At 42.4% G+C, this 19,755-nt stretch overlaps 1 protein-coding gene across 1 annotated transcript in view; it reads left to right on the forward strand.

Moving 5' to 3' along the window:
• Tes (testin LIM domain protein) overlaps positions 1-14,100 on the forward strand; it is a 295,208-nt gene extending 281,108 nt beyond the window's left edge. Inside the window, exons 4-8 of the mRNA XM_052173258.1 lie at positions 4,617-4,869; positions 5,963-6,283; positions 8,423-8,638; positions 9,114-9,272; positions 13,811-14,100. Coding sequence (XP_052029218.1) covers positions 4,617-4,869; positions 5,963-6,283; positions 8,423-8,638; positions 9,114-9,272; positions 13,811-13,999 — 1,138 coding nt within the window. The 3' untranslated portion in view covers positions 14,000-14,100. The remainder of the gene's footprint in view (positions 1-4,616; positions 4,870-5,962; positions 6,284-8,422; positions 8,639-9,113; positions 9,273-13,810) is intronic.
• Positions 14,101-19,755: the final 5,655 nt, after the last annotated feature.

The following is a 19,755-nucleotide window of genomic DNA, read 5'->3' on the forward strand; positions in this document are numbered from 1 at the left end:
TTAAAATAACCTTTTATTTCAAACAACAGCCCCTCTTACCCACACACACATACTTAGACCTTCAAAGTCTACTTCCCTTCCATTTAAAGTAAAAAAAAAAAAAAAAATTAAAACCTGTCTTAATTCTGAATCCAGTTAGCAATTTCCCCCATGTACCTGAAGACGTAGAATAAAACTGTAGGAATTGTTAGGAAAGATTTAACAGCAATTTCCAACTCATACAACACTCAATCTTGTACCAAAATAGGTAGGTAGGTAGATAGATAGATAGATAGATAGATAGATAGATAGATAGATAGATAGATAGATAGACAGACAGACAGACAGACAGACAGATAGATAGATAGATAGATAGACAGATAGACAGACCAGATAGATAGATAGATAGATAGATAGATAGATAGATAGATAGATAGATAGATAGATAGACAGACAGACAAACAGATAGATAGATAGAATAAATACCGCCTAAAGTATCGCAGCAGGAAATTTCATGTTTCGTTCAGTACCCAGTTATTATTTCATTGTCCTTCCCTAAGTTATTCTTTTAAGTGAGACATTCACACTCATAAAACACCACAAGCCTACGTTTCTCCCTATAGCTTGTTTCAATTTGCTTTCCCTTTCCGACTTCAAGTTCCTTTCCTTTCCCCTTTTCATATTTCCTTTCTTGGTTCCTTCCTTTTTTCCTTTCCCTTATTTTTTCAAGCCCTTATCCACCAACTATCATGTCTTAAACCATTATGTATCAAAGAAAAGTGGGCTGGTATGAGTTTGAGGCCAGCCAGGGCTACATATTGACATCCTGACCTCAAAATAAGGCAAATAAATTAATGATCCTCTGCTCTCATGGTGTTTATTTGAGATTAACAATATAATCCACTTCCACTAATCTCTCTGGCATCCCACATTCTCACATGCAAACTACACACATGTCCTTGTGTCAAGCAGCAGGCTTGAGACCAGACCCGATGCAAACCACAGGCCCAGCCTTTGATCTTCTAAATCTCCTACCTGGTGAGGAGTTGACACGGACACACAGAGACATTTCAATTGCATCTGTGTGGAATGAAAAATAGGGCTACCTACCAAAACAGTATCAGAGGACGGCCTTATGTCACATCTGCCCGGGGTTATAGGTGTCTTGATGGTGTGGTGCTGCGTGCCAGGTTCTCCTCTGTAGGCACAGAGCTGCAGTTGGGGAGCTGGGAGGATGTGCTCACTCCAGCTGCAGCAGGATGGCAGTTCGGCTGAGAAAGGGCACAATCTGCCCTTTCAGGGTCTCGGTTTACCAAGTGTTCAGTCCCATGTTAATCCCTGTGGGAGTAGGAATGCAGACGAACTCGACAACAGCCCCAGTTTAAAACTGTTCATTAACCGATAATGGGTTTTTCTTTACCAAGAAAACTGAGCACTGGGGATAATGTGACATTTGTTTGTTTATTTATTTATTTATTTATTTATTTATTTAACAATAGCTGTTGGCGTGTTGTTTAACTTGAGATGATTGGCCTGGTAAAAAATGCAGTAGTTAGGTAGAGGGGTAGATAGGAAATAGAGGCTTCATCCAAAAATGAATGCTGCAAAGGATGAGCAAGCCGCGTAATAAAACGATAGAGGTGGGTCTGGTGTCATTAATCAGTGCGCCCTTTTTACTTAGGACCTTCACAGTAAATGTAACTGTACCTAGTTTGCTAAAACACATCTTTAGCCATCAAGTTTAATTTGCCTTGTCATGTCTCTTATTACACATTAAGAAGCCCCAAGCTCCTTTTTTTATGGTACACATTAACTGATGAAACATTGGTCACCAGATCCAAACCCAGTCACCTTATATCCTATAAGCAGTCACTTTGCTGATAGGTAGAACGCATACCATAGTCCACAACCTCATAAAGATCTGCTTACTTATTTTGAGAACTGAATTCCTCCCCTACCTTATTCCCTCTCCAGAATACCTTCTGGTGTAGTTTTAATCTTGATCTAACCACCATGTGATGGTTTTATAGATAATTCCATTGTTTGGGTAACTACAGGCAAGTAGAGACCACACTTAGAAGGGTGATGTGATCCTTTCCACTAGATGGGAGTATGAGATAACTAGATGTAAGAAAGGATCTTTTATAGCTATAATAAAATGCATCAATTCACCACAGATTTTTACCAAATAAAGTTTCCTGAACAATATGTGTACAAGAAGAGTGACGGCCCCGTTCATCCCGTCTCTGCCCCTCTTTCTCTTCTCCCCCCTCGTCCCTCTTTCTCCTGTCCCTTTCGCTGCCTTCTCCCTGATAAATCCCTATGGCTTGTATTTTATTGATTTTTTTTTCCTCACTGCTCTGAATAGTACATACTGGACAATATGAATAAAATTGGAGATAGGATTAGTCTCTTTTCTCAAATTTTAATATTAATATACTAACTGTAAATGTATGCTCAGTGTTGGGTGGATTGGAGATGGGTGCCCCTGCCCCCCCTTCCCCGCTCCACCAGAGGCTAATAAGGTAAGGGAGGAATTCAGTTCTCAGAACAAGTAAGCAGATCTTTATGAGGTTGTGGACTATGGAATGAGGTCTTCTAATCAGTAAAGTGACTGCTTAAAGGGATATAAGCTAAATCCATGCACATTTATTTATTTTTATTAATGATTTTATTGGTTTACATTTCAAATGATATCCTTTTCCGCCTGGTTATCCGTCCACAATCCCCCCTATTCCATCTGCCCATCCACCCACCACTTTGCCTCTGGGAGGATGTTTTTCCACCTACTTACCCCTCCACCTCACCACTCTAGCATCCCCTACACTGGGGCATCGAGCCTCCACAGGACCAAGAGCTTCCCCTCCCATTGATGTCCGATAAGGCCATCCTTACTACATATGCAGCTGGAGCCATGGGTTCCTCCATGTGGAGTCCTTGGTTGGTGGTTTAGTCCCTGGGAGCTCCGGGTGGACCGGCTGGTTAGTTGATATTGTTCTTCCTATGGGGTTGCAATCCCCTTCAGCTCCTTCAGTCCTTCCCGCAGCTCTTCCATTGGGGTCCCGGGGCTCAGTACGATGATTGTCTGTGAGTGTCTGCCTCTGTGTTGGTCAGGTGTTGGTAGAACCTCTTAGGAAACAGCCACGCCAGGTTCCTGATGCAAGAGCTTCTTAGCAACACGCACAATTTTCGAATGAAGTGCATGTATCTGAAAGACATGCTATGTGGCCTTCAGATATGTTTTATCTGTAATCCAGTCTCTGCATGGTAGGGTGTGTGATATTTGAAATAATAAGTCTGTTCATGTTACTAATGACCAGTGATTCAGGGCCTCCTAACTGCTGTTGTAATGAAGGTCACACCTGCATGATGTGCTACCAGCCTTCTCTGGTATAAGGCCTATCAAGTTGCTCTTTCCTAATTTAGGGCCACTGCAAATACTCTTTCTATTCAAGCCTTGGGAGCCTTTCCTCAGCCACAAATACATGCTTGCACGCCTCCACACGTATGGCGTATGCATCTTTTCAGCTCTAAACTTAAATATCACTTGCTTTTGGAATCCTTTCCTTACCAGGTTGAAGTAACAATTCTAGTCATGGTAGCCCTATTTTTCATTCCTAACAAATGGAATTAAAATGTCTACGTGTGTCCGTGTCATCTTCCTACCAGGTAGGAGATTTAGAAGATCAAAGGCTGGGCCTGTGAGTTGCATCGGGTCTGGTCTCAAGCATGCTGCTTGACACAAGGACTTGCATGTAGCTTGCATGTGAGAATGTGGGATGCCAGAGAGATTAGTGGAAATGGATTATGTTATTAAACTCGAGTAAACACCATGAGAGCAGAGGGTCATTAATTCATGTGCCTTATTTTCGAGTCAGGATGTCAATATATAGCCCTGGCTGGCCTCAAACTAATACAAGCCCATTTTTCTTTGGTACATAATGGAAGACATGATAGTTGGTGGATAAGAGTTTGAAAAAATAAAGGAAAGGAAAAAAGGAAGGAACCAAGAAAGGAAATATGAAAAGGGGAAAGGAAATTGAAGCTGGGACAGGAAAGCAAATTGAAACAAGCTATAGGGAGAAACGTAGGCTTGTGGTGTTTTATGGAGGAATAGGTATGAGTGTCTCACTCACTTAAAAGAATACCTTAGGGAAGGACAATGAAATAATAACTGGGTACTGAATGAAACATGAAATTTCCTGCTGCGATACTTTAGGTGGCATTTATGTCTTTCTTTCTTTCTTTCTTTCTTCCTTCCTTCCTTGCTTCCTTCCTTCCTTCCTTCCTTCCTTCCTTCCTTCCTTCCTTCCTTCCTTCCTTCCTTTCTTTCTTTTCTTTTCTTTTGGTGCGAGATCAAGGAGTCCAGAACAAAGACCACATGGGTTATAGTCACACTGGCTGGGCATTGTGGACGTGTTCTTCTTACCTATAACCTAATTTTTCAAAGTCATATAAAGTAAGGGTGTGCTCCCTTGTGTCTCTCTCGCTTAAGTTTATGACTTCTCATCCCTCCCCTATGAAAGAAACAACTTGCTTTTTTATGTTCTATGTAATACATTTTCAAAGTGTTTTAGGAACCACAAAGGACTGCATGCACATGCGTCATTTTTCTGCTTCCACCCCCCCAATTCTAGGAAAATATGTCGTAACTGCAAATGTGGTCAAGAGGAACATGACGTCCTCCTGAGCACTGAGGAGGACCGGAAGGTGGGGCGACTCTTTGAAGACACCAAGTACACCACCCTGATCGCCAAGCTGAAGTCCGATGGAATTCCCATGTACAAACGCAATGTTATGATCTTGACCAATCCAGTGGCTGCCAAGAAGAATGTCTCCATCAACACTGTTACCTATGAGTGGGCTCCCCCGGTTCAGAACCAGGCACTGGTCAGTACTGGGAGGGAGGAGGGGGGGAGGGGGAGGAGGGAGGAGGAGGGAGAAGGGAGGAGGAGGGAGAAGGGAGGAGGAGGGAGGCTCTTTTTTGTTGTTTTTTAGTTACAGATTGTTTATTTATTGTAGCTCCTTTTGTGACATGGTCACTGTGACATATGTGTTGTCTTCTTTGAATCCCCATTATTTTGACTCTGGGTACCTAATACTACTATTAAAACCCTGAGTCTACTACATTGCCCCACAGACTTTTTCTATTTAATTTACCTTATTTTTTAAAGAATATTCTAAAAATTTTATTAATTACATAAAAATCAGAAAGAAAAACCAAAAATCAAATGTTTTATATCCATTTAGCCAGTTTTCTGGTAGACTTTTAAGATTTTTCTTACAATATAAGAAAGGAGAAGTAACGGATCTCCTGCCTGTATTTAGAACTGAACAAAAGAAGTTCTAGCATTATATTTCTTTTACTATTAAAGGCAAAATAAGTGTGATTTGCATCATGCTCTTTCCGTTATTATGATAGCTAGCTAAAGTACTGGAGGTCAGTTAGGGCATTTCAGTAAATCTTGCAAGTGATGTTTGTCTATGATGAACAAGCCACTGATCCACACTGCACTTACAATGATGCACCCAGACTGTGTCATATAGCCGCACATCCACTGATTTAGCACACATAAACAGTAGTAATCCATAGGCTCTGTAAAACTGGGAGGAGGGAGTTAATTTCCTGGAGAAAAAAATGTAGGCATTATACTCATTAAAACCTGTTTTGTGGGCTGGAGAGATGGCTCAGCTCTTGCAAAGGTCCTGAGTTCAAATCCCAGTAACCACATGGTGGCTCACAACCATCCATAACAAGATCTGACGCCCTCTTCTGGTGTGTCTGAAGACAGCTACAGTGTGCTTACATATAACAAATAAATCTTTAAAAAAAAATAAAAAGGTAAAACTGTTTTGTTTTGTGTTAGCATCTTTAGATGTTTATAGCAAAAGGACGAAACTCCCTTCTTAAGTAAACTCGTTTCTTCTGTGTGTTGTGAAAGATGGAATAATGCCATTCACCACTGATCTTCCCGCACTCCAGGCCAGGCAGTACATGCAGATGCTGCCCAAGGAGAAGCAGCCGGTGGCAGGGTCAGAGGGGGCACAGTACCGGAAGAAACAGCTGGCAAAGCAGCTCCCCGCACATGACCAGGACCCTTCTAAGTGCCACGAGTTGTCTCTCAAAGAGGTGAAGGAGATGGAGCAGTTTGTGAAGAAGTACAAGAGCGAGGCTCTGGGAGTGGGTGACGTGAAGTTTCCCTCTGAGATCAATGTTCAGGGTGACAACCTGGCCAGAGACAGAAACACCCCAGCAACAGTGGGTTCCAAGGACAAAGGTGTGGAATCCAAGAAGACCCAATACGTGAGTAGTCACCATGTTGACTTGTTTTGTGTTTTGCAGATTGTTTCCTTTCTTAGAACGTGTTTTGTGTGTATTGGGGTGGGGGGTGGGGGGAGTCATTTCTCTTTTTCTAAAAGGTGAGGAGAAGAAAATTAATGAGAATTCAGTTTGACTTACCTTAGAGAGTTATGATGTTTGAACATTTGGGGCATCTGTCTGCAAAGAAACTTTCTGATTACTACGAAGAATAAGTTTGAGTTTTATGTGTTCACAGAAGTCAGCATTATCTTTTTAGCTTCTTGCTTGACTGTGACAATACCAGTCTGGTATTGGTTTCTTTAAAAAAATTTTTTTGAACATTTTATTTGTTATTTTTATGTGTATGGATTTTTATTTTTGCTTGCATATATGTCTGTGCACCATATGCATGAAGTGCCCATGGAGGCCAGAAGAGGGCGCTGGATTCCCTAGGACTGGAGAGACACACAGTTGTGAGCTACCATGGGAGTTCTGGGAATCAAACACAGGTTCTCTGGAAAAGCTGCCAGGTCCTCTTAACTGCTGAGCCTAGCCATAATCCTTGTGTTAATTGGTTATTTTTTTAATGCATCTAATACCGCTCTAGTTTAATTACGTTGACTAACATTGGCTAATATCACAGTGTAACTCTGAGTAGTGATGACATCACTAAACATCCTCTTTCACTCACTTTAGCAAGGACTAGATCGAGTCTTTGTACCTTACTGTGGGAGCTGTTCTCATAGTAAGGAAGCATCCTTCAGTTTCCGTTGAATGTTTTATTAACCCCTACATTAGTGAAGCTGATTGACATTTTTCAGGTTTGATTCAATATGTGCTTTGGCAATTTCACATATGTATGTAATACGTTGGGATTACTCCATAGCTCTCTTATTTTCCCCTCATTCCCAGTCAGCCCCTCCCCGGCCCCCGGCCCCCGCCCCTTTCTCAGGTTCATGTAGCTTGGTGATCTACTGAGTTTAAAACCAAGTCTGTGTGGCCAAGAGAATGGAGCTGGGCATTGGAGCTTAGCGGGCTCACCTGTGAATACACAGATGAAGGCAATGACTACCCCTTCCCCAGCATCTGTCAGTAGCCAATGGTTAAGCAAGGTGGGACATGGTGAGTCCTGCCCAATTCATGATGGACTGTTGACTGGCCCAGTCTGCGGGCCCAGTGCAGGCAGGCTCTTTTGGTATGGCGTCCTGAGTACAGTGGTGGAGTCATGCCCAGAAGACCACAGCTCACCGTCCTTACAGTCTTTCTGCCCTCTCTTCCACCATGTCCCGAGTGGTACACATGTCCTCTTTAGAGCTGACCACTCACCCATCACTTATCCTCAGTGCTGTCGGGGCAGTCTGAGTCTCTACATTCTTCATGATCAATGCTGAAGGTAGCCGTTGTTTATGAGCATAAACAGGAACATTTAGAAGATAGTATCAATACAGCGGAACAACAGTACTAAGTTTCCCCCTGGAGCCCGAGACCTCCTCGGCCATGGGTTTTGACTGGGTTTACAGTAGCAAGCATAAGTTCCCTCTTATGAAGCAGGTTTCACATTCAACCAGAGAGCTTATTTTTCCACATACATAGGAATAATATATGCTTAGGGTAACCTAGTTTTACTTGCAAGATCATGGCTGCGATTGAGACTTCTACCTGGGCAGCTGTATTGGCAAGGGTATTTAAAAGTCTCTTTTAGGGTTTTGTTTTTTTTTTTTTTTTTTTTTTTTTTTTTTTTGGTAATAGCTTGAAAGGAAAGGAGAATCATGAAGCAAATAAAGCATCAGGCCTGAGCTGACTGTAATGTATGTCTCATAGACACAGTTAGCACATCAGTTACTAAGGTGTGAGTCTCCAGACGTTCACAGCTCTTAGGTAATCATTTTTGAGAGAACGGACATAAAAATCAGGTAAAAGCAACTCTCAGCCTTTTCCCAATGATTCCCGTTCAGCAAACAGTGCTATGTTGGACTCTGTAGGGAAGAAGTTGGTTGGCTAGAAGGTAGCTAAATGATTCCTCCTCATAGAAATGTCAGGTCCGCGCTGCCATTTCTGTAGAAACGGTTGTCCTGTGTACCCCAACGTGGGGACCGAGGGCGCCAGTGCTCTGACAACTGTTGACTGGCTTCTTTCCCCTAGTTCTGTTACTGCTGCAAACACAGCATGAAGGAAGGGGAGCCAGCCATCTATGCCGAAAGGGCTGGCTACGACAAGCTCTGGCACCCGGCGTGTTTTATCTGCGGCATCTGCGGGGAACTCCTGGTCGACATGATTTACTTCTGGAAGAATGGGAAACTGTACTGTGGCAGACATTACTGCGACAGCGAGAAGCCCCGCTGTGCTGGCTGTGATGAGGTCTGTTCTCCAGGGACCCCCTGCTCCTAGCCTTATCCTTGCACCCCACAGGTCTCCCTCCTCCATCCAGGCATTACACAAGTACTGATTGGGCAAACGACTTGGTTAATTTTCATTCTGCGTACCCTGATTAAACCAATGGAAAGTGATCAGAAACAAAAGATTGACTTTGATAACAAACCCAAGCCTGATGTGACCATTTGTCAAATATTGTGCCCCAAGAAGGCATCTTTGCTCCTGTAGATTTATGTATCTATCTAGAGCTAGATCTAGATTTATATATTTATCTAGATCTAGATTTATTAGATGTATTCTTTATTTACATTTCGAATGATTTCCTCTTTCCTTCCACCCTTCTCCCCCCCCACTCTTGTGGGTTTAAATGTCCGTCTAAAGGGCCTGGGTTTGTTACTGTGGAGTAACGAGAAAAAAAGAAATAAATATCTGATGGGTTTTGTTTTTCTCCTCTTATCAGCTGATATTCAGCAATGAATATACCCAAGCAGAAAACCAGAACTGGCATCTGAAGCACTTCTGCTGCTTTGACTGCGACAACATCCTGGCAGGAAAGATATACGTGATGGTCAGGGCCAAGCCTGTGTGCAAGCCGTGCTACGTGAAGAACCATGCCGTGGTAAGAGGCACAGGGACACCCTCACCTCACCTCAGCCTGCTGCAGCGGCTTCTGCTTCTGCCTGACTTTACCTCACCTGAAAGCGGGAAGCCAGGAGCCAGCCTGTACCAAGAAAGCGTAGGCTTCCTATTTAAATGTAGGCAGTTCAAAAGCCACAAACCACTGACCACCTTAAGATGGCTCTTTCCACCTGTCATTTGTCATACAGACTATGTATGATGCTTGGTAATAATTTCCTAACTTAAGAGGATTCCTTAGTAGGAATAGATTTATTCTTAGGCTCACAGATCAGATAGATTCCTCTTGAGATGGAATCTGGGAGCCTTACCATTGGCTTAGCAGTTAAGAGAGCTTGCTGCCCTTAGAACGCCTGGGTTCTATTCTAAGCATCAACGTGGCAGCTCACAGTCATCCGTACCTTCAGTCCTATGGGATCCTTTGGCCTCTTCAGGTACCGGGTACACTCATGGACATATATTCAGGCAAAACACCCATACACATAAATACTAAAATAAATAAATCTAAAAAAAAAATGGTTTCAGTACATGTTACTAATCCACTCCCCAGGACCTTGACTTTCGACCTGGTGATGATTTAATGACTGTTGCCTAAACATTTATGGAACTGATGGCGTACAGCAGAAAGTGGCCTGCATATTTAGATTATTGTGCGGGGACATTCAGGTGCTTAATGTGGGAGCGTGCTTTGATGGCGTCCAGTGTGTTACCCAGAGCTGCTGCCGCCGCGGCAAGCTGGCCAAGAGATGGTAATGTGGATACGCGGCGAAAAGATGGCCATATATAGTCGGCATATAAGCCAGGGAGAGCAGGACAGGCATCTACTCTTTCTTAAAGTCCCCCTAAGCTATTCCAGGGAAGAGGAGGGAAAAGAAGTACCATGTGTAGTTCTAAAAGTCCAGTGCTTGATAAAGAGTCAGGTTAGATGCCTGCCCGTCTGCAGTCCTGACTCTGCCTCACGCAGTTCATCAGGTCACCTCAGACTTCCATGTTGTGACTTCTGTTGCTGTCCACACAAACCTGCACCTGCTTCAACAGTCCCCTTTGCTTTTCAAAGCCACCTTCCACGACCATGGCGGAGGAGCCTCCCAGCATGCAGTCATGATCCCAAGCCCTTGTTGACGTGCCTGTCACTTAACCTGCTGCTGTCTCCTCAGAGGAGACATTGCCTCCGGGTTCAGCTCTTACCTTATGGGCTTTTGCTCGCTCTCACCTAGGCCTGGTTTTATCTAAACACCCAAGTGGCGTTTCTCCAGACTCACGTCTCACAGAACCTTTGCTGATTCCCTCTACTCCATCCTGTTCTCTCTGGCTAGCCTCTCCTTGTGTGTTTGTGTGCGTGTGCGTGTGTGTGTGTGTGTGTGTGTGTGTGTGTGTGTGTGTGTGTGTGTGTGTGTGTGTAGCAGCTGCCTTTCCCTCTATCTTCAGGATCCACACTTGGGAAATGCTCGAACAACTGACTCATTTTCCTCCTATTGCTCACTTCTCTGTGGCTGACTTTAGACCTCCCTCCTCTCAGGATCCTGATGGTAAATAGCAATATTATATGTCACCCCAAATGTCGGTAACTTTCTCTACAGAAGAAGGCTATGCTCAGTTTTTGTTGCATGTATGATCTTATTTTTAAGAATGAAATATTAATCTATGAGGACCGGGACTTTTTTTTCTCTCCTCCCAACATAAAACAGCATCCCAGGTACCCATAAATATTTCCTAAGCCAAGGTGTGAACAAATGAAACTGCTTTATTCAGTGTTTGTAACCTCCTCTCCATATTGTGGTGTCAAATCAGTGGACAGAAGTAAATCTATTAAAAAAAAAACAGTTTGAAAAAGAGTATATCTAATCATTTAAATAATTTAATCAGTAAAGTAAACCTTTGGCTTTGCCTAATATTAAAACGAGCTGCCTTTGTCTCACCTGGACAGGAGCAGTGGGCTGCACATCTTTGGAGATTATTTAACTCACTGTATTAATATTATATTTAAAAATATTTTAAAAAGAAGTGCAAGGGAGAACATTTTTAGACCCGAAGAAATGTCCTCAATCTGAGCAGGGCATTTCTGAGGTAAAATTACCCTGAAGGAGGAGTGATGGGAAGATTCCTGGTTTGTCTCTGTGTGCTCGCCAGACTTCCCCTGACCGGCCACCCAGCGTTCACATCTGCATGGTTCTCCAGCCAGAGAGCCCATGGCAGCATAGCATAGCTACCTCACATCTTGTGTTCAAATAGAAGAGAGCAGGTGGGATGGGAGGAAATAGCTCTTTGAGCTGTGTGGGGATTACTGATTACGTCACGGGAAGTGCACTGCCAGGCACACTGTGGCAAAGGCTATGGTGCCCATGCAGGCTCTCCATGCACATGTAGCTTTGAGCTGTTTTGGTAAGCAAGAATCTGCTGGTATTGCCTGGAGTCATATATTAGATGCTAAGGTGAATGGGGATCAAGTGCATTTGTGACGCTAAGCTGTATGGAGCCATAAGCCCTAAATTCAGCACACCATTTGTATATCCATTTGATGCCTTTTGACCTAAAGAATTAACTTAATTTCACATATAATTGAATATTTTTGTCTTCCTTTGTATACTGAAAATGAAAAAGCTATGTCTTATCTAATAATAAAATGATCCACAGTTAATGTTACAAAACAGAAAGGAAAAATAAGTAAATCACAAGGAAATAAAATATTCCGTGTGAAATGGTTCCTCCGTCACACAATTTTTAAAGTGCTAAAAGACTAATATGAAGCACAGAAACCCAGAGCATTCCACATGAGCTGCTACACTACAGAAAATCCACACAAAAACAATTGTCTGCATGGCGCAGCTGTGGATTCAGAGGAACCTTACAGCTTAGCATTGGGTATCATCTGCATTCAGGGCTCCTATCTGCAGTATGCAAAGAATGTTACGTCTGTTTCCCAGCTAGAGGTAGTCCTTTGACCTGTAGACATAGTCTGTGTAACAAGAAGCTCTGTAGATGTAAAGTATACAAAGGATATTCCAGGTCTGGAGGGGACGTGTAATGTGGACCACCCAACAAAGGCTGTCCTCAGGCAGTCACGTGCTTAAGTTCGGTTAGCTCCGGATGGCATTCCCTTAGTGCTTGTAAAACAAAGAGTTTACATGGTTCACATTTTTTTATTCGATATAATTTTATTTACATTTCAAATGATTTCCCCTTTCCTGGCTCCCCACTCCCAGAAAGTCCCATAAGCCCTCTTCCCTCCTCCTGTTCTCCCATGTTGTTCCCACTTCCCCGTTCTGGTTTTGCCCTATACTGCTGCACTGAGTCTTTCCAGAACAATGGGCCACTCCTCCTTTCTTCTTGTACCTCATTTGATGTGTGGATTATGTTTTGGGTATTCCAGTTTTCTAGGTTAATATCCACTTATTAGTGAGTGCATACCATGATTCACCTTTTGAGTCTGGGTTATCTCACTTAGTATGATGTTCTCTAGCTCCATCCATTTGCCTAAGAATTTCAAGAATTCATTGTTTCTAATGGCTGAATTAGTCTCCATTGTGTAGATATACCACATTTTCTGTATCTTATTCAGATCATCTATAAACGATGCAAATGACTAGTGCTTTGGAGCTTTCCACGAGGTAGTTTTCTGCTATAACATAAATGATTGTTCTTGATCTCTTCACGTGTATGTTCATTTAAGAATATTATGCGCATGTTTACCTTATATATCGGAGTATAACATACACAGGATACTGAATGTTGGGCTATGAATAGACCTTCCTTAGTACACTTCTCGCACAGTATGCATGATGCCCTGGGTTTGGTCCCCAGCGCTACCTAAATCACCCCATATGGCAGCACTTGGGAGGCGCTGGGAGAAGTATGAGAAATTGAGGCCCACCCTAATACCTTTTCCAAGGCAAAACAAAACAAAGAATGCTGCAGGGAAGGAACGTTCATGGCATAGATTATAGATAAACAATGACTAAACCTAAGACAGAACAGAAGCTAATTAACTGCAAATTATATCTATGACGTGAATTCGTCATTCCTTCTCAAACCCTGTCATAGTGTTAATTTAATCCTTGATCACTTTGAGCATGCTTTTAGTTTACTACTCTCTAGAAATTAGTGCGTGTTAAGTCACGTGTGTCAGTGTTACAGGCATGACACGCCTATGTCGTATCGTAGATAGAGTGTTACCACTTCACAGCATTAATGAGTGAGGGAAAATAATCTTACAGACTTCCTTCTAACTATGTTGGTGAAATATACTAAAATTTGACTGGAAATAAATGCAGTGCTTTGGGATTTGCCATCAGAATTTCCTATTTGCAACACCTCAGGGACATCTATGGGAAGTCCACCCGCTCAGCTACCCTCATCACACTCAGTGTATGGCCCTGCTGGCTACAATGTTTCACAAAGAGGTCACTGTCACCTGTATATCTTTTGTAGCCCCTTAACACTTAGCCATCTACAGACTGGGATCCAGCAGTGGCTGGCATAGTCGGTCTCTAACCCTCTTCTTCTTGCTTTATCCCTGGGCAGGTGTGTCAAGGATGCCACAATGCCATCGACCCAGAAGTGCAGCGGGTGACGTACAACAACTTCAGCTGGCACGCGTCCACGGAGTGCTTCCTGTGCTCCTGCTGCAGCAAGTGCCTTATCGGGCAGAAGTTCATGCCTGTAGAAGGGATGGTGTTCTGTTCCGTGGAGTGTAAGAAGATGATGTCCTAAGAAGAGTGTACCGAGCAGCATGGAGCCGTGGTTGCCCACAGTGGCCTGCATTTCGTGATAAACTGCAGTTGGAAAAAATAAAAATAAAAGGAAAATAATAACCACGTAACAAACCAGAAGATTTTGTTCAATATTTTTCTCTTTTTAACCTTATGATTTTTGTCTGTTTTCATTTTAAATGACTGCTTTAAGAACAAGATTTAAAAAAAAACAGTAAAGAATTGTACCTTTTATTTTGACACATTAAATCTTTGAGTTGGAAGCTTGAATTTAATCCATCCTTATAACTGCATACCCCTAGTGCCAAATTTATATAAAGTGATATATATATATATGTAAAATCACTTAAAATTGGTGTCCTGGGAGAAATGACCATTTCAACTTCTGTGCTTATTTCCCATGGGAAATGTAAAGGAAATTACGTGTTGCCCGACGTGGTGGTGTTCACTTAATCCGCCTCATTGATCAGTTTGATAACACGATGGCATCTGTGAATACCTCTGGCAGACAGCATGGTCCATAACGGGGGTTCCAAAGCCTAAGCCTTTGCATTCCCTGTTGATGCACAGGGCCTCTCACTGCGACTCTATTCCCTTTACCTCCCAGTGTTCTCTTTTTCATCTAGTGACCTCCATCTGTGGCCTTGAATATTTTATAAGTATGTGTTTGGAACAATATGTGCACTTTGCTCTTAGAGATTATTATTATTTTTGTCCAGAACATAAAAGTAGGCCATTAATTTAGTTTTTTTTGAAACCCAAAGAATATGTATATGTTTTATACCCAGGGACTTATAGCTTGTGCTGATATCACCTTCCCGCCATGACTCCATTTTGCATGATTTACAGTGTTACCAGATAGCTCCTGCTACCTCTGAGCTTGCTGTAGACACAAAGGCGGTCTTCTTTGCTGTGCACCCCCACCCTTGGGCGTTTTTAATGTTTCCCCCTGTATGATTCCATGCATAACTATGCACTATAAATATTAAATGGAATGACTTATATGTTATTGAAAATAAAGTCTCTTTCACTTTAACAATTGTCTCTCTGTCCTTTTTGTGAGTGGAAAAACTCCTTCTAAAAATGGTTGGAACTGGAAAATATCATCCTAAGTGAGGTAACCCAATCACAAAAGAATACTCATGGAATGCAATCTCTGATAAGTGGATATTAATTAGCCCAGAAGCCCTGAATACCCAAGGCACAAATCGCATAACAAATGACTCCCGTGAAGAAGTATGGAGAGGGTCCTGATCCTGGAAAGGATTGATCTAGCATTGGAAGGGAATATAAGGACAGAGAAAAAGGAGGGAGGTGATTGGAGAAGGGATGGAGAGAAGAAGGTTTATGGGACATATGGGGAGGGGGGATCCTGGAAAGAGGAAATCATTTGGAATGTAAACAAAGAATATAGAAAATAAAAATATTAAAAACAACAACAACAACAAAAAAAAAACCTCCTTCTGCAGTTGAGTATGTTGCACAGCAGGGGGCGCTGTCTCCAAGAGTAAAAATATTCCTGACAAAAGTAAAGGCAGCTGCTGATAGACAGGGCAGACAGATTGGATTTCTCATTGCAGACAGTGGGTTTCATAAAGATTTAAACCAGGACTTTTTAGTAATTCTTAGATCATGCAGGAGTCTGTCATTCTTTTAGTTCAACTTTAAAAGAAGAGTCAAGTGTTGCATTTTTAGCTGTTTTGGGAGGAAATTTTCCTTTTTTTTTTTTTTTTTCTTTTTGAGATGGTGTCTTACTAGGTAACCCAGACCAGCCTACCTAAAACTCTCTGTTCTGCACTGGCCTCCCAAATGTTAAGATTTCAACTGTGCCCCATTATGACTAGCTATAAATAGGATCTTACAAAATTTCCTAGATATTTTTGGGTCTGGACTCTAGACTGTGTGTGTGTGTGTGTGTGTGTGTGTGTGTGTGTGTGTGTGTGTGTGTGTTTAGTCTGAAACTGGGTTTTGTTTTGAGATAGGGTCCCAAGTCTCTTAGGATGGCCTCAAAATCACTGCATAGACAAAGATGACCTTGAATTTCTGATCATCTTTGATTCTTTCTCCAAGTGCTGGGATTACACCAGTCTACCCTGACCTGTTTTGAGCTGTTTCTTGGTCAAACTCAGAGTTTTGTGCATGCTGGGCACACATCCTACACATCGCCCCTGCCCCCAGTCTGAATTTTTGTGTCTTAGTAATTTTAGTTTTCTGACACACAATCAGGGTGTTTGGTTTGGCGTTTTGTTTCTTTGTTTTTGTTTTGCTCTGTTTCCAGTTATTTGTTGAGCACTTCTGCTCTATGAATTACAAGCACACATGCGTGCGCCCCCCACACACACATACATACATGCACACAGACATACACACTCACAGAGCAGGTGCATAAGTATTTAACAGGCACACAGCATTCCCTCTGCATTCTAGCTCCTCCAATGGTGAAGAATACCTTTCGCAGTTTGAACACACAGAATGATGTTGAAATTTGTCATCCAATTCAGGATACATGTCCTGAAGAATGAATACACACCACTTCACTCTATCTTTGCCTTCCTTTGCCTTAAATAGTTGCAGGTATTTTTCAGTCTATCTTGACTATAAAGATGAATGCTTTTCCCCCAGACACTGGCAAAGTGAGATTAAAGCAGAATGGACTCCTTCCAAGTCGGCCTGGCTGTCCCTATGCCTCTGGCTGAGAAAGAATAAGGCTGGCACTAAGTGTTATTCACTAAGAGAATATTTACATGTATCTATCAAGGAACAAATGAAATGTGAGTGTGGTGTCGATCCACCCGGCCTGGCTCTCCCCTCAGCAGTTAGTTTACCCTTGCAGTATAAGATCGGGGCCTCACTGACTGAGGTGCTCAAGACACCTGGGCATATTTAACGTCCCTGTTTACCTCTGTTGCTATGATAAACACCATTACCATGAACAGTTTCAGAGAGGATTTGGCTTATAGATTAGAATCCCTTATTGAGGGAAACTCAGGCAGGAATCTGGAGTCAGGAACTGATACAGACTTTGTTTTAACCAGCCTGTTCCTCTTGGCTTGCTCTGTTAGCTTTCTTACACAGCTCAAGCACACTTGTCTAGGAATGTCACTGCCCACAGTGGGCTGGGCCTCCCCTACATCAATTACCAATTAAGAAAACACCTCACACACACACACACACACACACACACACACACACACACTAAAAATACTAAATGATAAAGTGCCTCAGAACAGGCCAATTCGATGAAAGTAACCCTTCATTTGAAGTTTCTTCTTCCTAACTGACTATTAGAAATAGGCTTTTGAGTTACTTTATCCTATAAATGAGTATGATGCTGGTTCTATGGGATTACTTTCCCTCTAGTGCTCAGGATATAATTCATTTCCTGTTCCCTAGCAATTTTCTCTCCATAGAAACATTCCCTTAAGGAAGGAGACAAAGGCCCTTATGAGATGAAAGAAGGTAACACGTTTCACACGTCTGAGGAATCTGAAATAAGATTTGCCAGGCCCTCTTTTCAAGAATCTACAATCCTGGTTCTCGACCTGTGGATGACGACCCTTTCATTGGCATCTCTTAAGACCATCTGAAAACAATTACGTTACGGTTTGTGGTAGTAACAAATTATAGTAATGAAGTAGCAATGAAAATAATTTTAAGGTTGGGGCTTACCACAGCATGAGGAACTGCACTACAAGGTTGCAGCATTAGGCAGACTGAGGACCACTGCTGTAGACAGAGCAAGCAGATGCTAGAGAAGGCCGCTGACCAGTGAGCTTTTCCCGGGCTCTGGGGCAGTAGAACTGTGACCGAGTTCTCTTGCTACAAAATTGAGCACTAACCCCTTCCCTGGAGTTGAAACAAGGAAGTTTTAAATCTGGATTTGTGTGTTTCTTTTTCCAAATGTGAACACTGTAGAACCTTTTTTTTTTAAATCAACTTTAATTACCTGGTATTAATAGATTAATAATATTCTTTTTCTCCTTAGCTCCTCATTCTAGTTCATGTCTCAGAAGCAGAACTTAGAGTTGCTTTTATGTCTGGTACAGTGTGAGTTTGACAACCACATCAGTGCAGTTAACAGTAGCAGGATGCTCTCCAGGAGAGAGTGTAGACCCATGGCTGGTACTCAGGCAAGACCAGAGATGCCCTCTTCCTCCACAGAAGCCACCATCTTGGATAGTAAAACACATGACAGTGATCTCTGCTTTTCCTGTCCCCGGAACAGCAGTGGGAACTCAAGAACAGGGGGTTCAGTGAGGAAAGAGAAGGAGGAAGCTCCTTTGTCCAGGAAATTCAAAAGAAAGTGCAAACTCAGTATCTGCCTCTGAACACCATTCGTGATGGATGCTCACTACCTCCCCCTCGAAACTCATTATTATGAGCTCTTTCATGGAACCTGCGAGTTCACTGTTCATCTCTCAATAGAACAATCTTACAACCTTGGATACAAATAGGATTTTGAGAAATTGATGTTTTGTGTTTTTTAAATATACATACAGTTCCACTTAAGGAATCCCAGCTCCTCAGGTGACTTGTCTGCCTTGACATTTGGGACATGTTTGAATCGGTTTTTTGTTTGTTTTTAATGTTTTATTGTTTATGAATTTCACCCCGTGCACCCCAGTCCCCCTCATTTCCTCATCCCTTCATATCATCTGTATCTCAAGTCCTGGTGGGGGAGGGGCTCTTCTCCATCCTTGCAACCTCCCCTCAAAAGAAAACAAAAATAAAAACAAAAAGTAATAAAAAAAATTAAAACCTCAAAATGAAAATCAAACAAACAAAACAAAACACCAAAAACATCTCACAGTGGATGCTGCCGTGTGTCACAATGTGTCACACAGGTATCCTTTGGCCAATCTCTTTACTCCCAAATGTTCTGTTGCAATGAGTCTGGTTTGCAATTAGTCTGGTTTGAGGCCTCTGGCTTCTGCTACAGTATCAATCCTGCATCCTCACTGGGATTCCTCTCAGATATCCTGTTTTTGGCCTGCATCATGGAAACTCTGCAGTTTTGGGTCTGCAGGATTGGCTCCTTCACACACTCCAGCGTTTCATAGATGGGGTAGATGCTGGGGTAGGCCTACTCAAAGCCCTGGATGTGGGCCTGGATTTGTAGTTAGCCAACCCATCAGCTTTCTTGTACCTGAGCCACCAGGCTGTGTCTACTGTGCTGCCCAGGTGAGGTGTGAGGCCTTCCTGTTTATTCTTAAACAAGGTATCACAGATTGTCTTTTTTAATACACCCTGCTGTACCGCAGTGACTGGTCTTCAAGCATAGATTTCCAAATTGACTCGAGTGTTTCAGATGAATTTCACCAAAGGCTAGAGAGTCAGGGTTGAGTCATTCTTAAGCAATTTGTAACACGTAGTGTTTAAGCTCTTCCAACTTCACTATGGTAACCAAACCACCACCCAAGAACTGCTGTAAGGCCTTGCCTCAAAATGACCTGGCATATCTGAACTTGTCTTCTGAGTTTGTCCGTAACTCCTTAGAAAACTTAAGACTGTCCCTGGCTGCATAAAAACTCACTTGGTAGACATTTCTTACCTGCTGCTCTCTGCCTTTCCAAACTCCTGGTAACTACTCAGTGTCAACTCTTGATTTTACTGAGTGCTTACATGTAGGGGAAGGCCCGCTTCCTTGTGTTATGTACATAGAAGTTTTAGCACCCAGCCTGACAGGCATTGTGGTTTTATTAATAGGGTGTTTGGTTTTGGTTTTTTTTTTTCATATATTTACCCGTGCTTAAATAA

Source organism: Apodemus sylvaticus, chromosome 2, assembly GCF_947179515.1.
Source record: "Apodemus sylvaticus chromosome 2, mApoSyl1.1, whole genome shotgun sequence".
Taxonomy (NCBI): Eukaryota; Metazoa; Chordata; class Mammalia; order Rodentia; family Muridae; genus Apodemus; species Apodemus sylvaticus.